The sequence below is a fragment of the Diabrotica virgifera genome, chromosome 3 (genome assembly GCF_917563875.1).
Source record: "Diabrotica virgifera virgifera chromosome 3, PGI_DIABVI_V3a".
Taxonomy (NCBI): Eukaryota; Metazoa; Arthropoda; class Insecta; order Coleoptera; family Chrysomelidae; genus Diabrotica; species Diabrotica virgifera.
In genome coordinates, this window is record NC_065445.1 from 128,246,012 (window position 1) to 128,264,321 (window position 18,310).

General features: G+C 32.5%; 1 protein-coding gene across 3 annotated transcripts in view; it reads left to right on the forward strand.

Annotated features, from left to right (window-relative positions):
* The window catches only part of LOC114339893 (nose resistant to fluoxetine protein 6-like), a 123,646-nt gene that overhangs the window by 57,681 nt on the left and 47,655 nt on the right, over positions 1-18,310 (forward strand). For 2 of the 3 annotated variants that reach the window (XM_050645511.1, XM_050645513.1), the window contains exons 8-9: positions 4,570-4,738; positions 10,615-10,808. In XM_050645511.1, coding sequence (XP_050501468.1) covers positions 4,570-4,738; positions 10,615-10,808 — 363 coding nt within the window. The remainder of the gene's footprint in view (positions 1-4,569; positions 4,739-10,614; positions 10,809-18,310) is intronic. The other variant, XM_050645514.1, reaches the window with a different exon arrangement.

Consider the following 18,310-nt stretch of genomic DNA (forward strand, 5'->3'; position numbering starts at 1 on the left):
TACAATATTCGAATAGCGCTGTGCTACGGTAGCCCGTGTGAGACACGTGCAAGTCCCAAATTTTTCGGCAAGCTGCTCCGTGCAGACATGGTATAATGCATTAAATGGTTAAAAGACATTATTTATAACTCTTATAGATAAATATTTAGGTTATTTTTCACTTGATTAACTTTTAATACTACTAATAATGAGAGAGATGCAAAATTTGGCAAAAAAATATTTATTTTAAATTGTTTAAACAAAATAAGGGCTTAAATAAACAAATCACAAATTAGCTGATCGTATTTTTATAATCTAAGCACCGAGGCACCCCAAATTAAAAAAAAGAACATCAATTTTCGTTGATTAGAACCGGAGTTATTGTGACTTTTGTAGATGTGTAGTTGTGAATTCATTTTTCGACAGTAAAATCAAACAATCGCTTTACTTTTTAACCTTGCATTTTTGGCGCATCATGGACGGCTCACTTTTAGAAGAATCGTTTTGATTTTTTTTTTGTTTATACTTGAACTTCTATTCTTTTAAATGTTAATTTTTAAGCTTCCTAATGTTTATAAACAAAGCCACGGTGAATTAAAAAAAAATTGTTATCTCTGGTTTTAAGGGCCATAGGGCATTATTTTTTCTGTTTGAATTTGTATAAACATTCCAACATGTCAAATAAAAAATATTAACTTCCTACATGCTAATGCGTCTGAGTTATTCTAATTGTTTATAAGCTTAAAATCATACCACTTTTTCAAAAATATTTTACAATGTTTATCATAAATTTTTTAAAGATTAAATGATTCAGTTTAATAAAATGATCTTTTTTCTTTAATTTGGTGCCTTTCCAATTTATGTAAACCTAACAGTTTACGCATAATAACGTTGTAGATAAAAGCTTGTTGGGAAAAACAAATGCAATTTTGCAATAACTATTAAGTAAACCTTCTTGAAATTTTAATAAAAAAATGCTTCTAACGTTGTTCCTAATCTTACGCACAATTAAAGTTTTTTGTTTATTTTTGGAAAAGTTATTAATCATTTTCAAAAAATCGAATTTTTGAGCTATTTTCCCAATAACTGAGTAACAAATTAACAAAAATAACTTTTCAAATTCTCACTTTAAAGAATTTTTTATGCTTCTTTAGAAAAATTGTGTCACTATTTCATATAATTTACCGGTCTCCACCTTTTGTATTTAAAATCAAACAGCGATTTTTAATTGTTTATATATTGTTTATAAGTTAAAAAGTACGGTAAATCTTTTGCATAATTTTTATATTGGATATTGTAGTAACTAAATTTACCCAAAGCAGTTCTTAGATAGCTGTATCAACGGATGTCACGAAAGACGCCATTTAATTGCTAATTTCTCTGGTCTATTTGTATGTTTGCCTTTGGATGTTGTTGCCTTTCATTATTGATGAAAACCCTTCTGAAAAAATTCTGATTATGGTAATTAGCAGCTCATGTATAAAGTACCGACAAAAACAGTCTTTACAAAATGAATGAAAGGCATAAGTCACAGGAATATTATTATTTTACTTTTACAAATTAATACTTTGTCATATCAATTTACCATTTTAGTTTTGACTAAGCCACAAGATTAGCTTATTTCCAACTAGAATAGCAAATTGATATGACAAATTAAATTAATATTAAGTATTAGGTTAAAAAAAACAATGAAAATAAAAAACCATAGATTAGTAATTTATTTTTCTATTAGTCATATATTAGTCGATATCAAACGACTGATAGCAGATGCATTATTTATTTCAAAATATGTATAGGTATCTACCTTACAATATTATTGCATTCCAACAATGATCATCAGTTTTTAAAATTCATTTAGAATAGATATAACACATATTGTAAGCATCTCTTTGATGCTCATATCAAAGAGATTTTCACATTGTTTGTACAGGTTTAGACTTTACTATTGGATTTCTGGAATCATAAAAGTCGTTTAGATAATCCACAAAAACATTACCTGACTGTCAGATTAACTTATGTAACAAAGATTTAGACTTTAGGTATAAATACAAATAGGGTCCGACGGGCCCGTATTGCCCGTTTACGTGACAAAATTCTTTCAACGCAATAATTTCAAAAATGAAAATGAATATTTTGAATAGCTCATGACTATGTTGAAGGATAATTCATAATTCTCATAATTATAAACAAATTCAGTGATGCATAAAATTCAATAAAAATTTTTCATCAGTTTATGATAAAAGACTTGGCTTCTCGGGCCCGTTGGACCCACCTTGACCGGATAAGGGTTAAACAAAATAGAACTGAATAATATCTTCAGGAATAATCCACAATGTTCAAGAAGATTGTCGTTATCGGTTCAATTACTACTAGGAGGGAGGTAGGGGCAATTTAAACATTTATTTTAAACGAAAAACAACTTTTATTTTTGCAATAAACACTTTTTCTGTTTTCTGGCAGAAGTAAGGTGAATATTGTATATTGTATTAAATAAATTTTATACGTACTTCTCGTATTTGAAAGTTATTTAATTCAAAACGTAAATCTTTTTTAGCTACCCTACACAAAGAATTATTATATTAATGTTTCTTTCATTCAATATACATAAACTTTCATTTAAGAGGCTACAGTAGTTATCAACAGGTAGCAACAAACGCGTTCCAAGATTGCGCCTCTAATTTTGAATATTTTGTCGAGATATTTGGCACATATATTCGTAATATAATAAGGAATGGCGGTACAGAGCCCAATTTCAGAAATGTGTTAGTACGTGGAAATTACTCTGTAACTAAATAAAATATTGACAAAAGGAGCCTGTACCGCCATTAAGAAGAAAAAAAAAACAAAACTTTCTTCAAATAAACTTTTTATCCCATGTCTAGATTTTCTGTAATCTTGGAACTACTAAAAATTTTTATTTCTAACAAGAAATCGAACATATTATAACTAAATAACTAATTAGGCAACATAGAGAAATTATCACTGTCATTTTGACAAACCTGCGTCAGATTTTCTCTAATCTGTTCTGCCATCTTTAACGATATCTGTTCAATGCAGTAGTGTGTTAATTTAAGAATTCGTTTTTGTTGTCTCATAGGAAAGTAGTGTTTATTGATAGTTAATTTATTATATTATATTTGTTGTTGTTGTATAAGTTGTTCGCCTCTTTGAAATAATAGATTGATGTTAATTGTGAGTTTTAGTTATATGTAAGTAGGTAAGTATATTTTACGTAAAAATATTTCGAATTCTAATGCGAGTAGGTACATAAAGTTTTAGGAGAATTTTTTATTCTAAAAATATTATCAATAGTTTAACAAAATGGAAAAAGTAAGTCAAACGAAAAAAAGAAGTGAAACCTTCCAAGAAAAAGTCCATTAAAAACCGTGCCAAAATTATGCGAAAATCGAAATTGTTTCGCTTCACAACAAAAAATGATTATTAATTATTGTGTTATTATTAGATATTTCATGAAAATACCTTTCTAAATACCTATCTTAACATAAAACTTTCACCCATTTTGGTTTATTTTGTCTGTGTGGACTGTGATATTGTCAAAATATTAATCTTAGATAATGTCAAAGATTACCACTGTTGCCAAAGTTTATGATACTATCTCCCGAAGTTATATTTTGTTGCTGCCTGTTAATCGCTACTGTTTACTCTTAATGTACATAAGTGAATAACAATTCAAATTAGCTAGCTCACGACTCCTAACCTTATTCAAAAAAATCATCTATTACGCCCAAATGCATAACGTAACTAGTATGACAAATATGCCAAAATACCATAATTTAGAAGTATAATTTAGATATTTAGAAGAAGAAATGAACCTGTTTATAAATGTATCCTTAAAGTTGCCTAATATTTAACAAATTAATTTACCTCATAATAAATTTTAAAAAATTACAGAAATTTTTTCTTGTCATATTTTTATTTCATAATTTTGCCCGTCACTGTATTATGACTTAAACTCTAAATATTTTTTTGTACATTTTTATTAATAAAAGACATTTAATGACATGTTATGTAATAAAATTTGATTGACTCTAATATGTCATCAAAATGGATACCGAAATAATGTAAAGTAAAAAAAATGTATGTAACTGATGAATAGTGGTGGGGTATTGGGAAAAAGCAACATATAAAGAATATTCGTTTATACATACTTTGTTGATCAATAGACGTGAAATGTTATCTATTTAAAACAATGTCTGAAGTTAAAGCATGCAGAACGATAGTTTATTGAAAATAAACCGAGATAATTTTTGAGAAAATCCGGAGGTAACTTATCCGGATTTTCACCGGTTATTTCTTTAAAACGAAAAAAACCGGTTAAAACCGGTGCAGGAAAACCAATTACTTCAGAGTAAAAAAACCGGTTTTAGGTTATAACCGATAGGTTTTTTCTATCCCTAGTGTGAAACGAAACAGACGCATTTGCTTTATTTTCATAATAACACAACTGGACGGATCTTGGAACGTCTGACTGGATTGGACGTGACTGAACTAGACTCGCTTGGTGCGAAATGATAATTGATTTGTTTTTAAAAATATTGTAAAAAACAAGTTAAATTTGATATTTTTTAGGTTAACACCAGCCTTGGCTGGTATTGTGCTCGTTTCTGCTACACTGTTACGATATTTTGGTTCGGGTCCTCGTTGGCCGATAACTGTCATCAGTTTTGAAGGATTTTGTAAAAGATATTGGTGGACGACTTTACTATATATTCAAAATTGGGTGAATGTTGAAACCATGGTAAGAATTAAATAATTATGACGATTATGAATTGAGGGGATTAGATGCTAAGGGGTACAAGTTATAAAATGGTTTAGTTGAGAAAAACGAAGTTAAATTTAAATTTACATAGTAAATTCTTCATTTACAAATTTATTTTTAATTAATTTTATAAATTTTATTTATCTAATTATAGCAGCTTTTGTAAAATTAATATTTATTTTCAATCAAAATATTTGAAATTTTGAAATAACGTTCGCACTTGTACTCCTATGCTTCAAATTTTGAACTTGTATCTCTTTCCACTTAAGTACCTTACGAATTTCTTAAAGTAAAGTAAAAGAAAAATTACGTCAAAATTTAAATTTAAACGTTTTTAATTATGGAAAATTACTTGGTATACTTTATGTTATTATTTCACTTATTTTGAATAATTTTTAACAATTTTTTTTTAATATTTCGTTAGTAGTTAAACTAGAACCTGCGATATGTCGCCACCAGTAGTTTAGTTCAGCTGTATCTCTTTGCTACCAAATTTTTAGTACTATCTAGTGTTATTTAGTGCACTTAACTCAATTTACCATATTTTGTCACTTGTACCCCTTAGCATCTAATCCTCTCAATTATGAACTGAGGCTATCAGAGTAACAGTGGCCTAAGCCCTAGAGTGCTCCGAGGATCGGATGTGCTATCATAGTCGTATTCAACAACCCCAAAAACTCCATTAGTAATCTGTTTGTATCAATTTACTGCCGAAAACCATCGAAACTTCAGAAGATGACGTGCCTCAGCAGTGGCCCTGTTCACCAAGTGCTCCAGAGGCCGGTTTTGATGACGTATTCGTGTTCAGCGATCCCAAAAATTTCTGAGTAATCTGTTTGCATCAATTGAGTGTCGAAAACCCTTGAAACTCAAAATAAAGCGGCTTATCAGTAATCCTGAGCGCCAGGTGCTTCGGGGGCCAGCTCTGACTCCCTATTTATGTTCAGTGGCGAAAAAAACCCCTGAATAACAAAATCAGGCCGTTAATATATTTATTTTGACATGTTTAGGCACTCTTGGAGGCATTTTATGCACTTAAAAGTGCAATTTCTACCCATATTCTTGTATACTTAGTAGAGTTTTTTCCTGAAGCGGTCCTGAACACCGTGCACAAAATTGCAAGTCTCTAGATATTTTTAGTGCTAAATGCCCTGGTCTAATAATTTATAATCATTCGATTGCTAAGTCGTCTTATGTTAAGTACACCCAGTATCTTCCTTTCACTAGGAATTCAAATCTGCAATAAAAAATGGGGGCTCCGATTTAAGATTTTAAAGTAACCCTCACCCTACCTCCGTGGGGGTCGTGCTTGGTGCCATTCGATAGATTTTTCAAAAATATTGATTAAGTGTATTTTACAGTTTTTTGATCTGATGTTCATTTCGCGAAATATCGCGGGAATCGTATTTAAAATATTAAATTTACCCCCCACCCCTCTCTGTGAGAAGCCGTGTTTGGTATCATTCGATAGATTTTAAAAAATATTGATCACATATTTTTTAGTTTTTCGATCTGTCATTTATTTCGCAAAATATTCGTTTTTTTCTTGTGAAACTTTGGGACTCGCCCATTTCCTTACGCCCGGCTCAAATCGTTATATTTTTGAAATATACACTCTTTTGCATGTACTTAACTTAACGTATCTTAATCTGACAATTTCGAGTTTTTTTAAGGATAGATTTTTTTTCGGGTCCCCCTTAACAAACGCCCCTGTGTTAAGAGCCCATATATGGTAGAGGTACATCTGCAGGGTACCAGGTTTCTCCCCATATGCTAATCTGACGCGTCCGAGTAACTGCAAAAATAACCCGCTTGGGCTCCCCTACCATTATTGATTAAACTGTAAGTTCGTAGTAATATTCATTATGCGAAAACCTAATTACTTAACTAAAAATAAAAAAAAGAATAGAAATGAATAATTTACTTCATTAAAATACAAAATAATTTTTTCCACCTATCTCTACCGAAAGTATACTTTTCCGGACCTGATTGTAGGGAGCAAAGTTGTACTTTTCCTCCCTAGGGAGGAAAAGTAAAAGTGACGTCATGGTATTTCATTCATGAAATATAACTTATTGACGCCCTGTACAATATCTTTTTTCTATTACGCAAGTATCTATACATTTTAACGTTTATTTATAAAAGACCCTGTATTTTGCAGAATGGTAAAAAATAGTAAATTGTTATTTTGATTTAACAATGTTTACATCAATTATTTGAATTATATTTGACAGTTGACAGTTATATTGTACCTACTTTTTAGTTTTAGTTCTAGTAAATTTTGTTGGTTAGTTACATAAATAAATTAAGTAATAATGAAATAATTAGATTTTTGTAAAAAAGAACTTATTTATAATAAAACCTTTTTATTATTGATAGGAAAGAATATAAAATAATTTAACGATAAACGATTTAACGGTAACATGCTTAAAATTCCAAAAATTAATCTCTAATAAAAAAGTACTTTTTATAATATCACGGTTTTGTTATTGTACATATTATAGGACACAACATGTTTGGAAAGAATAATTAACTTATAAAATCTGAATTTTTAGTAGGTGTATTAACTGTTATTTATAATTATGATTCCAAAAATTACACTAGTATAAAATAGTATTTTTATAATACCACGGTTGTTTAAAATGATATATATATAATTTTAAGTACTTATATAAACTTTTATGCGCGGTTGCACCAACAGATCTTAAGCTTAAGTCGAGAATATCATAAGAATTAATATAATATAATTAAAATATATTACAATAAGAATAGCATAATATAATAATAGATATAATTGATAATAAGGTAAGAATCTGAAATTATGTTGCAACGTAAGTGATACTCAAGGAGGCCCTATCTATAAGTAGAGCTTAGTTAAGCTGGAGCTTAAGATCTGTTGGTGCAACCAGGAATTAATTATTTATCAAAACAATTAAAAAAAGATACGCAACAGCCGGGTTCCACCTGGGGACCTCTCGATCTGCAGTCTAATGCCTCTGAGGTACCATCAATTTGTAGATATCGATTTATTAACGTACTTTAAAATATCATTGCACTAGTCACATTTTTAAAATAGTTTGAAATTAAAAAAAATCGATTTATCCATACAGTGTGATTGGTCAGTGGGGTAAAGCTTTGTAGATCCGCTATAAGTAATAGATAGTAATAAAAGTTAATAACAAAAATTGTAGCCAACTTTGATTACAGATTGATAATCAGTAATGGTAAATTGTAAGTTTTAGACAATTATTCAGTTATGGCTTACTTAAAATTTGGAAAGATTTAGACCCGTAATTATTAATAATTTTGCTCTGAAAAATGAAAATATTACGAAAACTAATAAATTTACACATAGGGAATGTTATACAAAAATTAGAGTATGGTAATGGTACTTTTCGATAACGATATAAAATACAGGGTGTTCTATTTAAAATTGCTGAGAAAATAATGTACTTGCGTTTTGATTCACCCTCTATTCAATATAAAGAAAATTAGCAAAACAACCATTTTCGAAAATTTTGACAGTAAATAAAAAATATGACGTCAATAAACCATTGACCTTGTGCTTGTTTTTATCTATACAGGTAGTTAAACTTTTTCGAAACGATTTTCATATAAAATTGGTTATAACTTTGTAAATACCCCGTATAACATACCAAACCTTTATATTTTTGTAATCGAAAAGTTACGAAGATTTCGAATATAAAATAAAATACAGGGTGTTCTATTTAAAAAAACATAAGTATGGTCTGCCACTATGTTATAGAACACCCTGTAACATTCTAACTAATTTTGTAATGTGAAGCTCAAAGTTCGCTACAATTTTTGTTATTAAGTTTTATCGCTATACATTACTATAACGGATCTACGGAGCTTCACCTCACTAATTATTAATCATCCTGTATAATAGCAGTAAAATATTGCATTGTTAGCTAGTTCTAAGCTATCCTGAAAATTTCAGGTGTCTAGGTAGCCTAGAACTATTTTTAAAATGGATTAAAAAATTTGCGGAGTCCGTGACACCAACCAACCCAAGTATATAAAAAGGTTTTAAAAATGACTTGTTATTTGAGGAAGGTGGAAAAACGATATGTATAACATGGAAGTAAAGTGCCTCTTCCTCCCTTGAATGATTACTGCCCTCCGCTAGGCGTCGGGCAGTAAACTTGTAAAAACCATGTAAAAAAGCATTAAATTGTATGTGACAGAAAAAAGGCACGTCCGTGATTACAGACATTTATAACATTTATTCTAGTTGTCGATACATGCCGCTATAATCGAAAAAAATTATTTACGAATTATATCATATATCTACGAATATAATCTGTACAATTTATTAGACTATACAAATCAAAGAAAATACCATTTTATAAATGCAGTAAACACAATTGATTTGTTTTTATGCCAAATTACAAATAAAATTGGTCAACTGTCAGATTTAACTAAAATATCATGTTAGAATAAATGTTGTTCTGAAGCTATTTCCTTGTGGAATTTTTATGATTAACTATTTAGATGAGAAATAAGCCACAACTAAATTGAAAAAATAATTTTATTAACGTTTCGACGCCCAAATCGGGTGTCGTTGTCAAAATACAAAATACTACTAAATCAAACAAGAATATTGTTGTATGGTTGCTAAGTAAAAAAAAATTCTTCTAATAATTTATTTAATCTGACTCATTTATTTTGGCAATTTTCAGACGTAGGTATATTATACATTTTAAAGTAGAAGACTTTAAAATGATATCGCCAATATTTATGAGTTGCGTTAATAAAATTATTTTTTCAATTTAATTGTGGCTTATTTCCCATCTAAATAGTTAGAATAAATGTTATAAATGTGTATTATCACGGACTTACCTTTTTTTCTACCATTTGTGACGCACTTAAAAATGCCTATGAAAAGGACCATACATACCTACTATAATATATCAATTATGATGTCACTACCTGTATCATAGTGAACTTCATTATGATACAGATTTTCATTACGATATAGATTTTTAACCAATAGAATCGCGATATGGCATTCGCGATAAAGGTGGCACACGTGCAGTGACCAAAAGCTTGAATACTTAGATTTAAGTACTCGTCGAAAAAAATATACATTCAATTACCCATAACTAAGGTTGAATTAACAACATTAGTTTAGTTTTTTACATGAAACGTGTATTCAGTTTTTTATTACCTTCAATTTTGGTAATTATATCTTTTTTGTAAAAGCTCATAGTTTTTGAGTTATACTTGAAAAACAGTTTTAAAACATGCATTTTCTTACGAAAAATAAAATCTTTGATCTTTAATAACTCAACAAGTGTTGATTTACGTTAATAACCTGATAACAAATTTTGCTTAGAGTTTGTCCCTCTATCGATTTGTAATATTATTTTTAATAAAATAATTTTCACCTCCGAAAAGTGGTGGCATCCTCCCGTAAGGTAAAGGCGCAAGTTGGCATCATGTCCCCTCGGTTGCTTGAGGTGTCTTCTAACTGCTCAAAAATTTTCGTGAAAATCGATGGAGGTTCAACGAAATCGGAGGTAAAACCTTCAGTGACTGCACTATAGAAAAATATTGCTTTTTACATTATAGGCAAAAAACGCATATTGAAGTTTTGGTAAATTTTGTATGGAAAGTCTTATTAGGATTACCGTTCAAGTTGGTACAACAAAACAACAAAAAAGGTCAAAAACATAAACTGAATTTTGTATTTGCAGCCAACATTGACTTAAAGCTATTAGTGTAGGTGTCTCTAGATTATTTTGATGTGTGTATTTTACATTTAATCTGTATGTACCTATATGTATGTATAATGTCCGAATTAATATAGTAATTTTTTTTGTTATTTCTAGTGTGTTGGACATTCATGGTATGTAAATGTTGATATGCAGTTATTTTTGCTTTCTCCTCTAATATTTTGGCTCTTGACAAATTATCCAAAAACGGGAATATTCGTTATAGTAACTGGAATATTTAGCTCTATTGGACTCTCCTTTTATAGAGCCTATACAATGGAGTTACAGGCAATGATTTCTGAAGTAAAAATGTAAGTTTGATATTTTGTGTAGTGGTTATATCTAACCGCTAACATTGCATTCTTGAAAAAAGATTATCTAAGTTTTTCTCAAGAAATGCAACGTTTTCCCGTTATTTGGCTTGAATATTTCAAATTATACATTTGACGAAAAAAGCTCACCTTTAACAGTATCTCGGTTTGTATTGGTCGTAAAAATAAAATAGAAACAGAATTTGGTTTGTGCTACTAAACGACACAATTTAGGTAGCAACAGTTTTTTTGATTAAATGCATATTTTTGGAGTTATTCTCAAAAAACTCTCTAAAAAAGTGGATTTTTTCGTAGAAAAACTGTTACCTTTAACCGCGAATAACTCAAAAAATATTAGGTTTATGAAAAAAATGTAAAAAACAGTTTTTTCTTAGAATTACGTTTTACATCGATTTACATGGTTAAAATTTAATAAAAAATTCCCACCCCCGAGATGGGGTGGCAACCACCCACAAGGTTTTAGCGTACAGCGGCATGATATAGAAAATGATCCTTGGACTATTCCCTACCTTCTGTGAAAATTTCAAGTAAATCCATGAATCCGAATGAAACTGAATCAGAAATTTTCCCAGACGGAAACGGTCTCACCACATGGACTATTGAAATTATTCATGTCTGTCTGTCACAGAGACTTGTAAGCACAACGACTTCTTCGTCTTGACCAGATACCATGACAAATAGGATGTATGGAATAAAAGCTTATAACCCAAGAATGGTATTGAGAGTGAGAAATTTGAAATATGTTAGATATAATGACATATACTGACATATACTAATGGCGGATACTGCGGGAGGCCAGGGCCTGACTTGGGCTGTAGCGTCATAGGAGAGAGAGGAGAGATATCCATCGTTTTTGTGGTCTTTCTCTACTATGACTGTGTTCGCGTGGTCTCCAATGTACAATGTTTCTCGTCCACCTGTCGTTGTTTTGCCGTAGCATGTGTCCTACCCAGTTTAATTTCATTTGCGCAATTCTTCCAATTACATCTTCTACCTTCGTCCTGCTTCGCAAGTCCTCGTGTTTATATGTTCTCTCAGAGATACTCACAACATATCTCGTTCGATTGCTCTTTGTGTTGTTCTTAATCTATTGTCTGACAATTCTATAAATGTCACGGTCTCCATTCCATAAATCATAACTGATAAAATATAACGGTTGAATACCCTTTTCTTTAGATTTATTGGTATCGTTTTGTGTTTCAACACATCACTAAGTCTTCCTCGCAGGTACTTTTACTACACAAGAAAGGATACAAACACAAACTCGAAAACTACAGACCAATAGTCTGTTACCACATTCATACAAACCGCTTACCAAGATAATTACCAACAGACTATCAAATAAATTCGATAGTTACCAACCTGTTGAACTAGCGGGATTCCGCAAAGGTTATAGTACCGTAGAACACCTACAGACAATGAGGACACTTATCGAAAAGTGTAATACAATGAACCTCTTCATTTGGCATTTGTGGATTACAATAAGGCATTCGATTTCATAGAACTCTGGCCCGTATTAGACAGAATAAATAACGCAAGGATTGATTCCAGATATTCTTCTTCTTAAAGTCCGTCTCCTATAGGAAGTTGGAAATCATCACAGCTATTCTTATTTTACTGGCGGCCGCCCTAAATAGGTCGATGGAACTGCAGCCGAACCATTCCCTCAGATTTCTTAACCAAGATATTCTGCGCCTACCGATACTTCTCTTACCCCTGATTTTACCCTGGATGATCAGTCTCAGCAGCGAGTATTTGTCACCTCTCATAGCATGGCCAAAGTATTCAAGTTTTCTTTTTTTAACAGTAAGTACAACTTTACATCCTTTTCCGATCCGACGCGACGTAAAATTTCGGCATTCGTCACGTGGTCTACCCAAGATATACGTAGCATTCTACGGTAACACCACATCTCAAAAGCTTCAATGTTTCCAGATATAGAATACTCCTAAAATAAATATACGACAATGCAAATATGCAAATGAATGTAGCAGAAGGCCTAACAACAAGCAAAACAAGAACGGAAATAGGTGTTAGACAGGGGGACACCATATCTCCAAAATTATTTTCTCTTGCACTGGAAGATGTGTTCAAGAAGTTAAATTGGGAACAACGTGGAATTAAAATCGATGGCAAATTTTTAAGTCACCTAAGATTTGCCGATGACATAGTACTCAAAAGCAACAATACAGGAGGAACTGATCTGCATGCCGAAAGAGCTTAACCCGCGAGTAGTCGCGCGGTGAGATAGAATCTCAATTTTTATCCTTTTTCGCGATAACTTGATGAAAAATTTTGCAATTTTGAAAAAATTTCGTAAGTGCCTCGAGGAAGGGTGTAGTAATGCGTAGGAATTTTTTTTCTTCTTCTTCTTCTTTTTGTGGAATTTATGGCTTTGGGGAGAGCCAATTAGCTTTAACCCGCGAGTAGTCGCGCCGTTAAATAGAATCTCACATTTCATCCTTTTTCGTAATACAGCAAAACCTGTCAGTAACGGCCACTAAAAATGAAAGAACTATTGGCCGATATAGAAAGGTGGCCGCTATTGCCCGTTTTTGTAAGCAAGCAAGCAAGCATAGTGATTTAACCCAGCCTGAGAGACTTGCTCACCCCTAGAGAATGACATTCGGGTGATACAATTCATTGGGGCGAGGAGGATTAACTCCCGTAAGCAGGAATCACTCCACCCCGCTTCAATGCTCCAGACCATCCACTTACCCCCCGATAGCACTCTGATGCGCTATAGGGGCTCTCAATCAGCAAAGTGCTTATCATATGGGAGTCTTGGGTACACGGACTCCCATATGAAATCCTACCCCGATTAATGCAGGCCAGCGTGAGGCGCTCTATTCCCGCTATCTCTAGTGACTTATCTTCGATCTGTTTTGCTTGCTCGGGCGCCGAGTCCCCGCTCTGGGCTATGTCCAGTTCGGCGACTCGGCGCTCGAGGATGTGGGCCCCTCATGCCCGTTTTTTGGGTTTTGTTACTAATATTTTTTTGTGGCTTTCGCCTATTGTTAATATTTTATTAATTTGTTTAGTGGCTGAAGCCGTTTTGAAGTTTTTTGTATATTTTTTTGAGGGATATCTGAAAATTATAAAAATCAACATTAATAAATATAATGAGATGCCAAAGGTGAGCAAGTTGTCTTCTTTTGATAGAGCTACGATTATCTAGCCTTTATTATATATTTACTAATATTTGTTGTTTGGGTCTCCTATGTTTCCATCTATGGTACACATCATACCTTAATATCTCTTGCAAGATTCGGTTTGGGTGGTCTTCTAGCTCAGCAAATTTTGTTCTGGCTTTTTCTTCCATAATATCCAGTACTCTTGTTTGTTTTAGGTCTCTAAATAAGAACCGTTCGGCGACGTATCTGGGCACGTTTGCAGCTTCTCTGAGGCAGTTGTTGTGTGCCGCTTGTATCTTCTTTTTGTTACTTTGACTTATGTGACCCCATGCAAGAGATGCGTATGTAATTATTGGCAGTATAATGCTATTTATCAGTCTTAATTTTGTTTTCATAGCTAATTTGCTTCTTCTTCCTGTGAGTCCTCTTATTGCCGATCTGGCCGCTGCTGTTTTCTGGACTGTTGCGTTGACATGTGATGTGAATGTAAGACCTTGGTCCATTGTGACTCCTAAATATTTAACTTCGTTTTGCCATTCAATGGGTCTGTCTTGCAATGTTAGCTGTTCTTCTGGGTGATCTCTTCTCTTTTTGAAGATAACCGCTTGGGTCTTAACTGGATTTATTGCTATTTTCCATTGGATACTCCATTCTTCTATTGTATCCAATGCCGTCTGTAGATTTCTTACAGCTATATCTAGGTTCATGTGTTTTGCAGCAATTGCAGTGTCGTCTGCATAAAGGCTGATCAATGTTCCGGGTGTTCTTGGAACATCTGCTGTATATATGCTATACAGAAGGGGTGATAAAACTGCCCCCTGTGGTACTCCAGCTTCCGGCATTCCGTGTTCTGATAGAACTGGTCCTATCCGGACCCTGAACTTCCGGTCGCTTAGGTACGAGGAGATGAGTTTCGTCATGGCCCGGCTGTATCCATAATCTCTCATTTTGTATGTCAGTCCTTCATGCCACACTCTATCAAAGGCTTTGCTTACATCCAGAAAGGCTGCTCCCGTATATTGTTGGTCATTGAATCCAGCTACTATATATTCGGTAAGTTTTAATATTTGAAGTTCGCTGGAATGTTGAGCTCTGAATCCAAACTGTGATTCTGGGATTATGCCTAGCCTGTCTGTCTCTGATTGGAGCCTGGTTTGGATGACCCGCTCCACTATCTTACTGACTACTGGAAGTAAGCTAATCGGCCTGTAATTTTGAGGAAATATGTGGTTCTTTCCTGGCTTGGGTATCATAATTACATGGGCTTCCTTCCATCGATTTGGGAAGAGTTTGTATCTTAGTATTGCGTTTGTTATATTTGTCAAATACACAACTGCTTTCGAGGGAAAAAACTTCAGAGCTCTGTTAGTGATTTCGTCTGGACCAGGTGCTTTCTTTGGTGAACTTTTTCGAATCAGTTCACTTATTTCTCTTGGTGATGTGGGATTTATTATTTCCTCTTGTTCTTCGGGCGTTTCTAGTTCTGTTTCTTCGACTTCTTCGATAAAGTCTATATCTTCGTCTTGGTGATAATTCAGTGTACACTCTCTTTCAAGTGTCCTTCTCATCACCTCGGCTTTATCTTCTTCGCCCGTTTTTGTAGTCTACATATAATTGGTTTGGAAAATTTTTAAACTGGCCGTTAGGATAGGTGGCCGATGTTGGCAGGTGGCCGTTAACACAGGTTTTACTGTACAGTAAAATTTGTCAGTAACGGCCACTAAAAATGAAAGAACTTTTGGCCGATATAGAAAGGTGGACGGTATTGCCAGTTTTTGTAGTCTACATATAATTAATTTGGAAAAATTTTAAACTGGCCGTTAGGACAGGTGGCCGATGTTGGCAGGTGCCCGTTAACACCGGTTTTTTTAATAAAATTGTTAAAAATATATATATTTTCAATATAAAAAGTGGATAAAAATAGTACAAAATAAAAATTGGTTTTAAATTCGTATTTTGAGATAGAATCTCACACGCGACTATCGACGTTACAGAAGTGAGCGCGACTACTCCCGGGTTAAACGAGAATCTGCGGAAATCAGTTAAAAAATGAATTTACTTAAAACAAAAGTGATGACAAATCAAAATATCACAATCGACTTAGATGGAAGTGAAATCGAAAGTGTTGAAGAGTATCTATAATATACCTAGGTCACACGACCAAACTAGGCAAACAGAAACAAACGGCAGAGATAACTAGAAGAATCTGAATGACTTGGGCAGCAGTAGGAAGACTCAGTTTTTATATCACTTCCGGTTAAAAAGGTGTAATCGAAAGTGACATATTATAGTCGCAGAAATAGTAATCCAATATATCAATCATCGTGTGTTGAAAAATCGAGGTGTAATATTTAGTACCGGTTTTTGGTGTCATCTCCGCTTAAAAAGTTATAACCGGGAGTTTGGTAAAAATGGCTCAAAATTAATGAAACCGTAGATCAATCGATGTAAAGTTACAAGAAAACTTCAAATATTCAGTTTCAGTTCTACTTTCGGTCAGATTGGGTGACAACCTAGATAGACCGGGCAGTATCGTCGCCCCCGCTAGCGAAATTATTCCGATTCGATTTTTTTGCACAGACTTACTCAAAAAGAGGTCCTTATAACATATCCACAGGGTGCCGGGCGGTGCCGTGGTCGAAAAATTTTTTAAACAATTTTTTTTAAACAAATTCACAAAAATAATTTTTTCATTTCCAACAATTTTTTTTTATAATTTGGGTCATTCTGAGCAAAAAAGTTCTCTTGTCATTTTTCTATAAAATTGACTGTTGTCGAGTTATACACAATTAAAAAATTTGAAAAATGCGAAAATGGCCATTTTTAAGGCTTCATAACTCGATTAAAAATGATTATTATGAATCAAACAATTCACACATCCACCATTTCAGGTTGGGAAAAATTTCTTGAATAGAATCAAAGATCCAAACACCTGTTCTTAAAAATGTGTTTCGCCCTCTTCAACCTCTCTGGGCTTATCAATAAAGATGAGAGGTTGAATATCTTTAGACACATTCCATCAAAAAACAACATTCGAGACCCAGACATAGCAGGAGCGTTTGTTTGATTTAGTTACGTTTGGTCGGTAAACCAATAACTTAGATCTTTTGATCACTGAGTGTGTTTCAAAGATTTACATCTTTTGTTTTTTTGATTATTATGAAATTCAAAAAGTGACAAAATCAAGATTCAAATACTTTCTTTAACATCATGATGAGATTTTTGTCATTATTTTATTATAAAGCTGTTATTTTTAGTTATTAATAATTAGCGCTATAGTCCAACTGTATCGTCGCCCCCGTTAGCGGTACTATTTCGATTCGATTTTTTTGCACAAACTTACTCAAAAAGAAGTCCTTATAGCATATCCACAGGGTGCCGGCCGGTGCCGTGGTCGAAAAATTTTTTAAACAATTTTTTTAAACAAATTCACAAAAATTATTTTTTCATTTCCAACAATTTTTTTATATAATTTGGGTAATTCTGAGCAAAAAAGCCTCTTGTCATTTTTCTCTAGAATTGACTGTTGTCGAGTTATGTGCGATTAAAAATTGGAAAAATGCGAAAATGGCTATTTATAGGGCTTAATAACTCAATTAAAAATTAATATTAAGAAAGTCAGAAAGTATCCAAATCAAAGTTAAAACCCTTCTTTCAAGATCCCGAATAAATTATTTTATTACAAAGATGTTATTTTTAATTACTAAAAATTAGCGCTAAGTGTGAAATTATTTTCTGGTGTTGATGTTAATGGCAACTACTCTCGTCAAGTAAAAAGCCGAATGAAACATTTTATTTAGAATCAATTATGTCAATTATATATATTGGTAATTAAACATATAGGTACATAATATAATAAATAAGTAAATAAACGAAAAAGAATAATTTTTTCCACCTACCTCTACCGAAAGTATACTTTTCCGGACCTGATTGTAGGGAGCAAAGTTGTACTTTTCCTCCCTAGGGAGGAAAAGTAAAAGTGACGTCATGGTATTTCATTCATGAAATATAACTTATTGACGCCCTGTACAATATCTATTTTCTATTACGTAAGTATCGACACATTTTAACGTTTATTTATAAAACAGCCTGTATTTTGTGGAATGGTAAAAAACAGTAAATTGTTATTTTGATTTAACAATGTTTACATTAATAATTTGACTTATATTTGACAGTTGACAGTTATATTATACCTACTTGTTAGTTTTAGTTCTAATAAATTTTGTTGGTTAGTTACATAAATAAATTAAGTAAAAATGAAAAAATGACTTGTTATTTGAGGAAGGTGGAAAAACCATATGTATAACATGGGAGTAAAGTGCCTTTTCCTCCCTTGATTACTGCCCT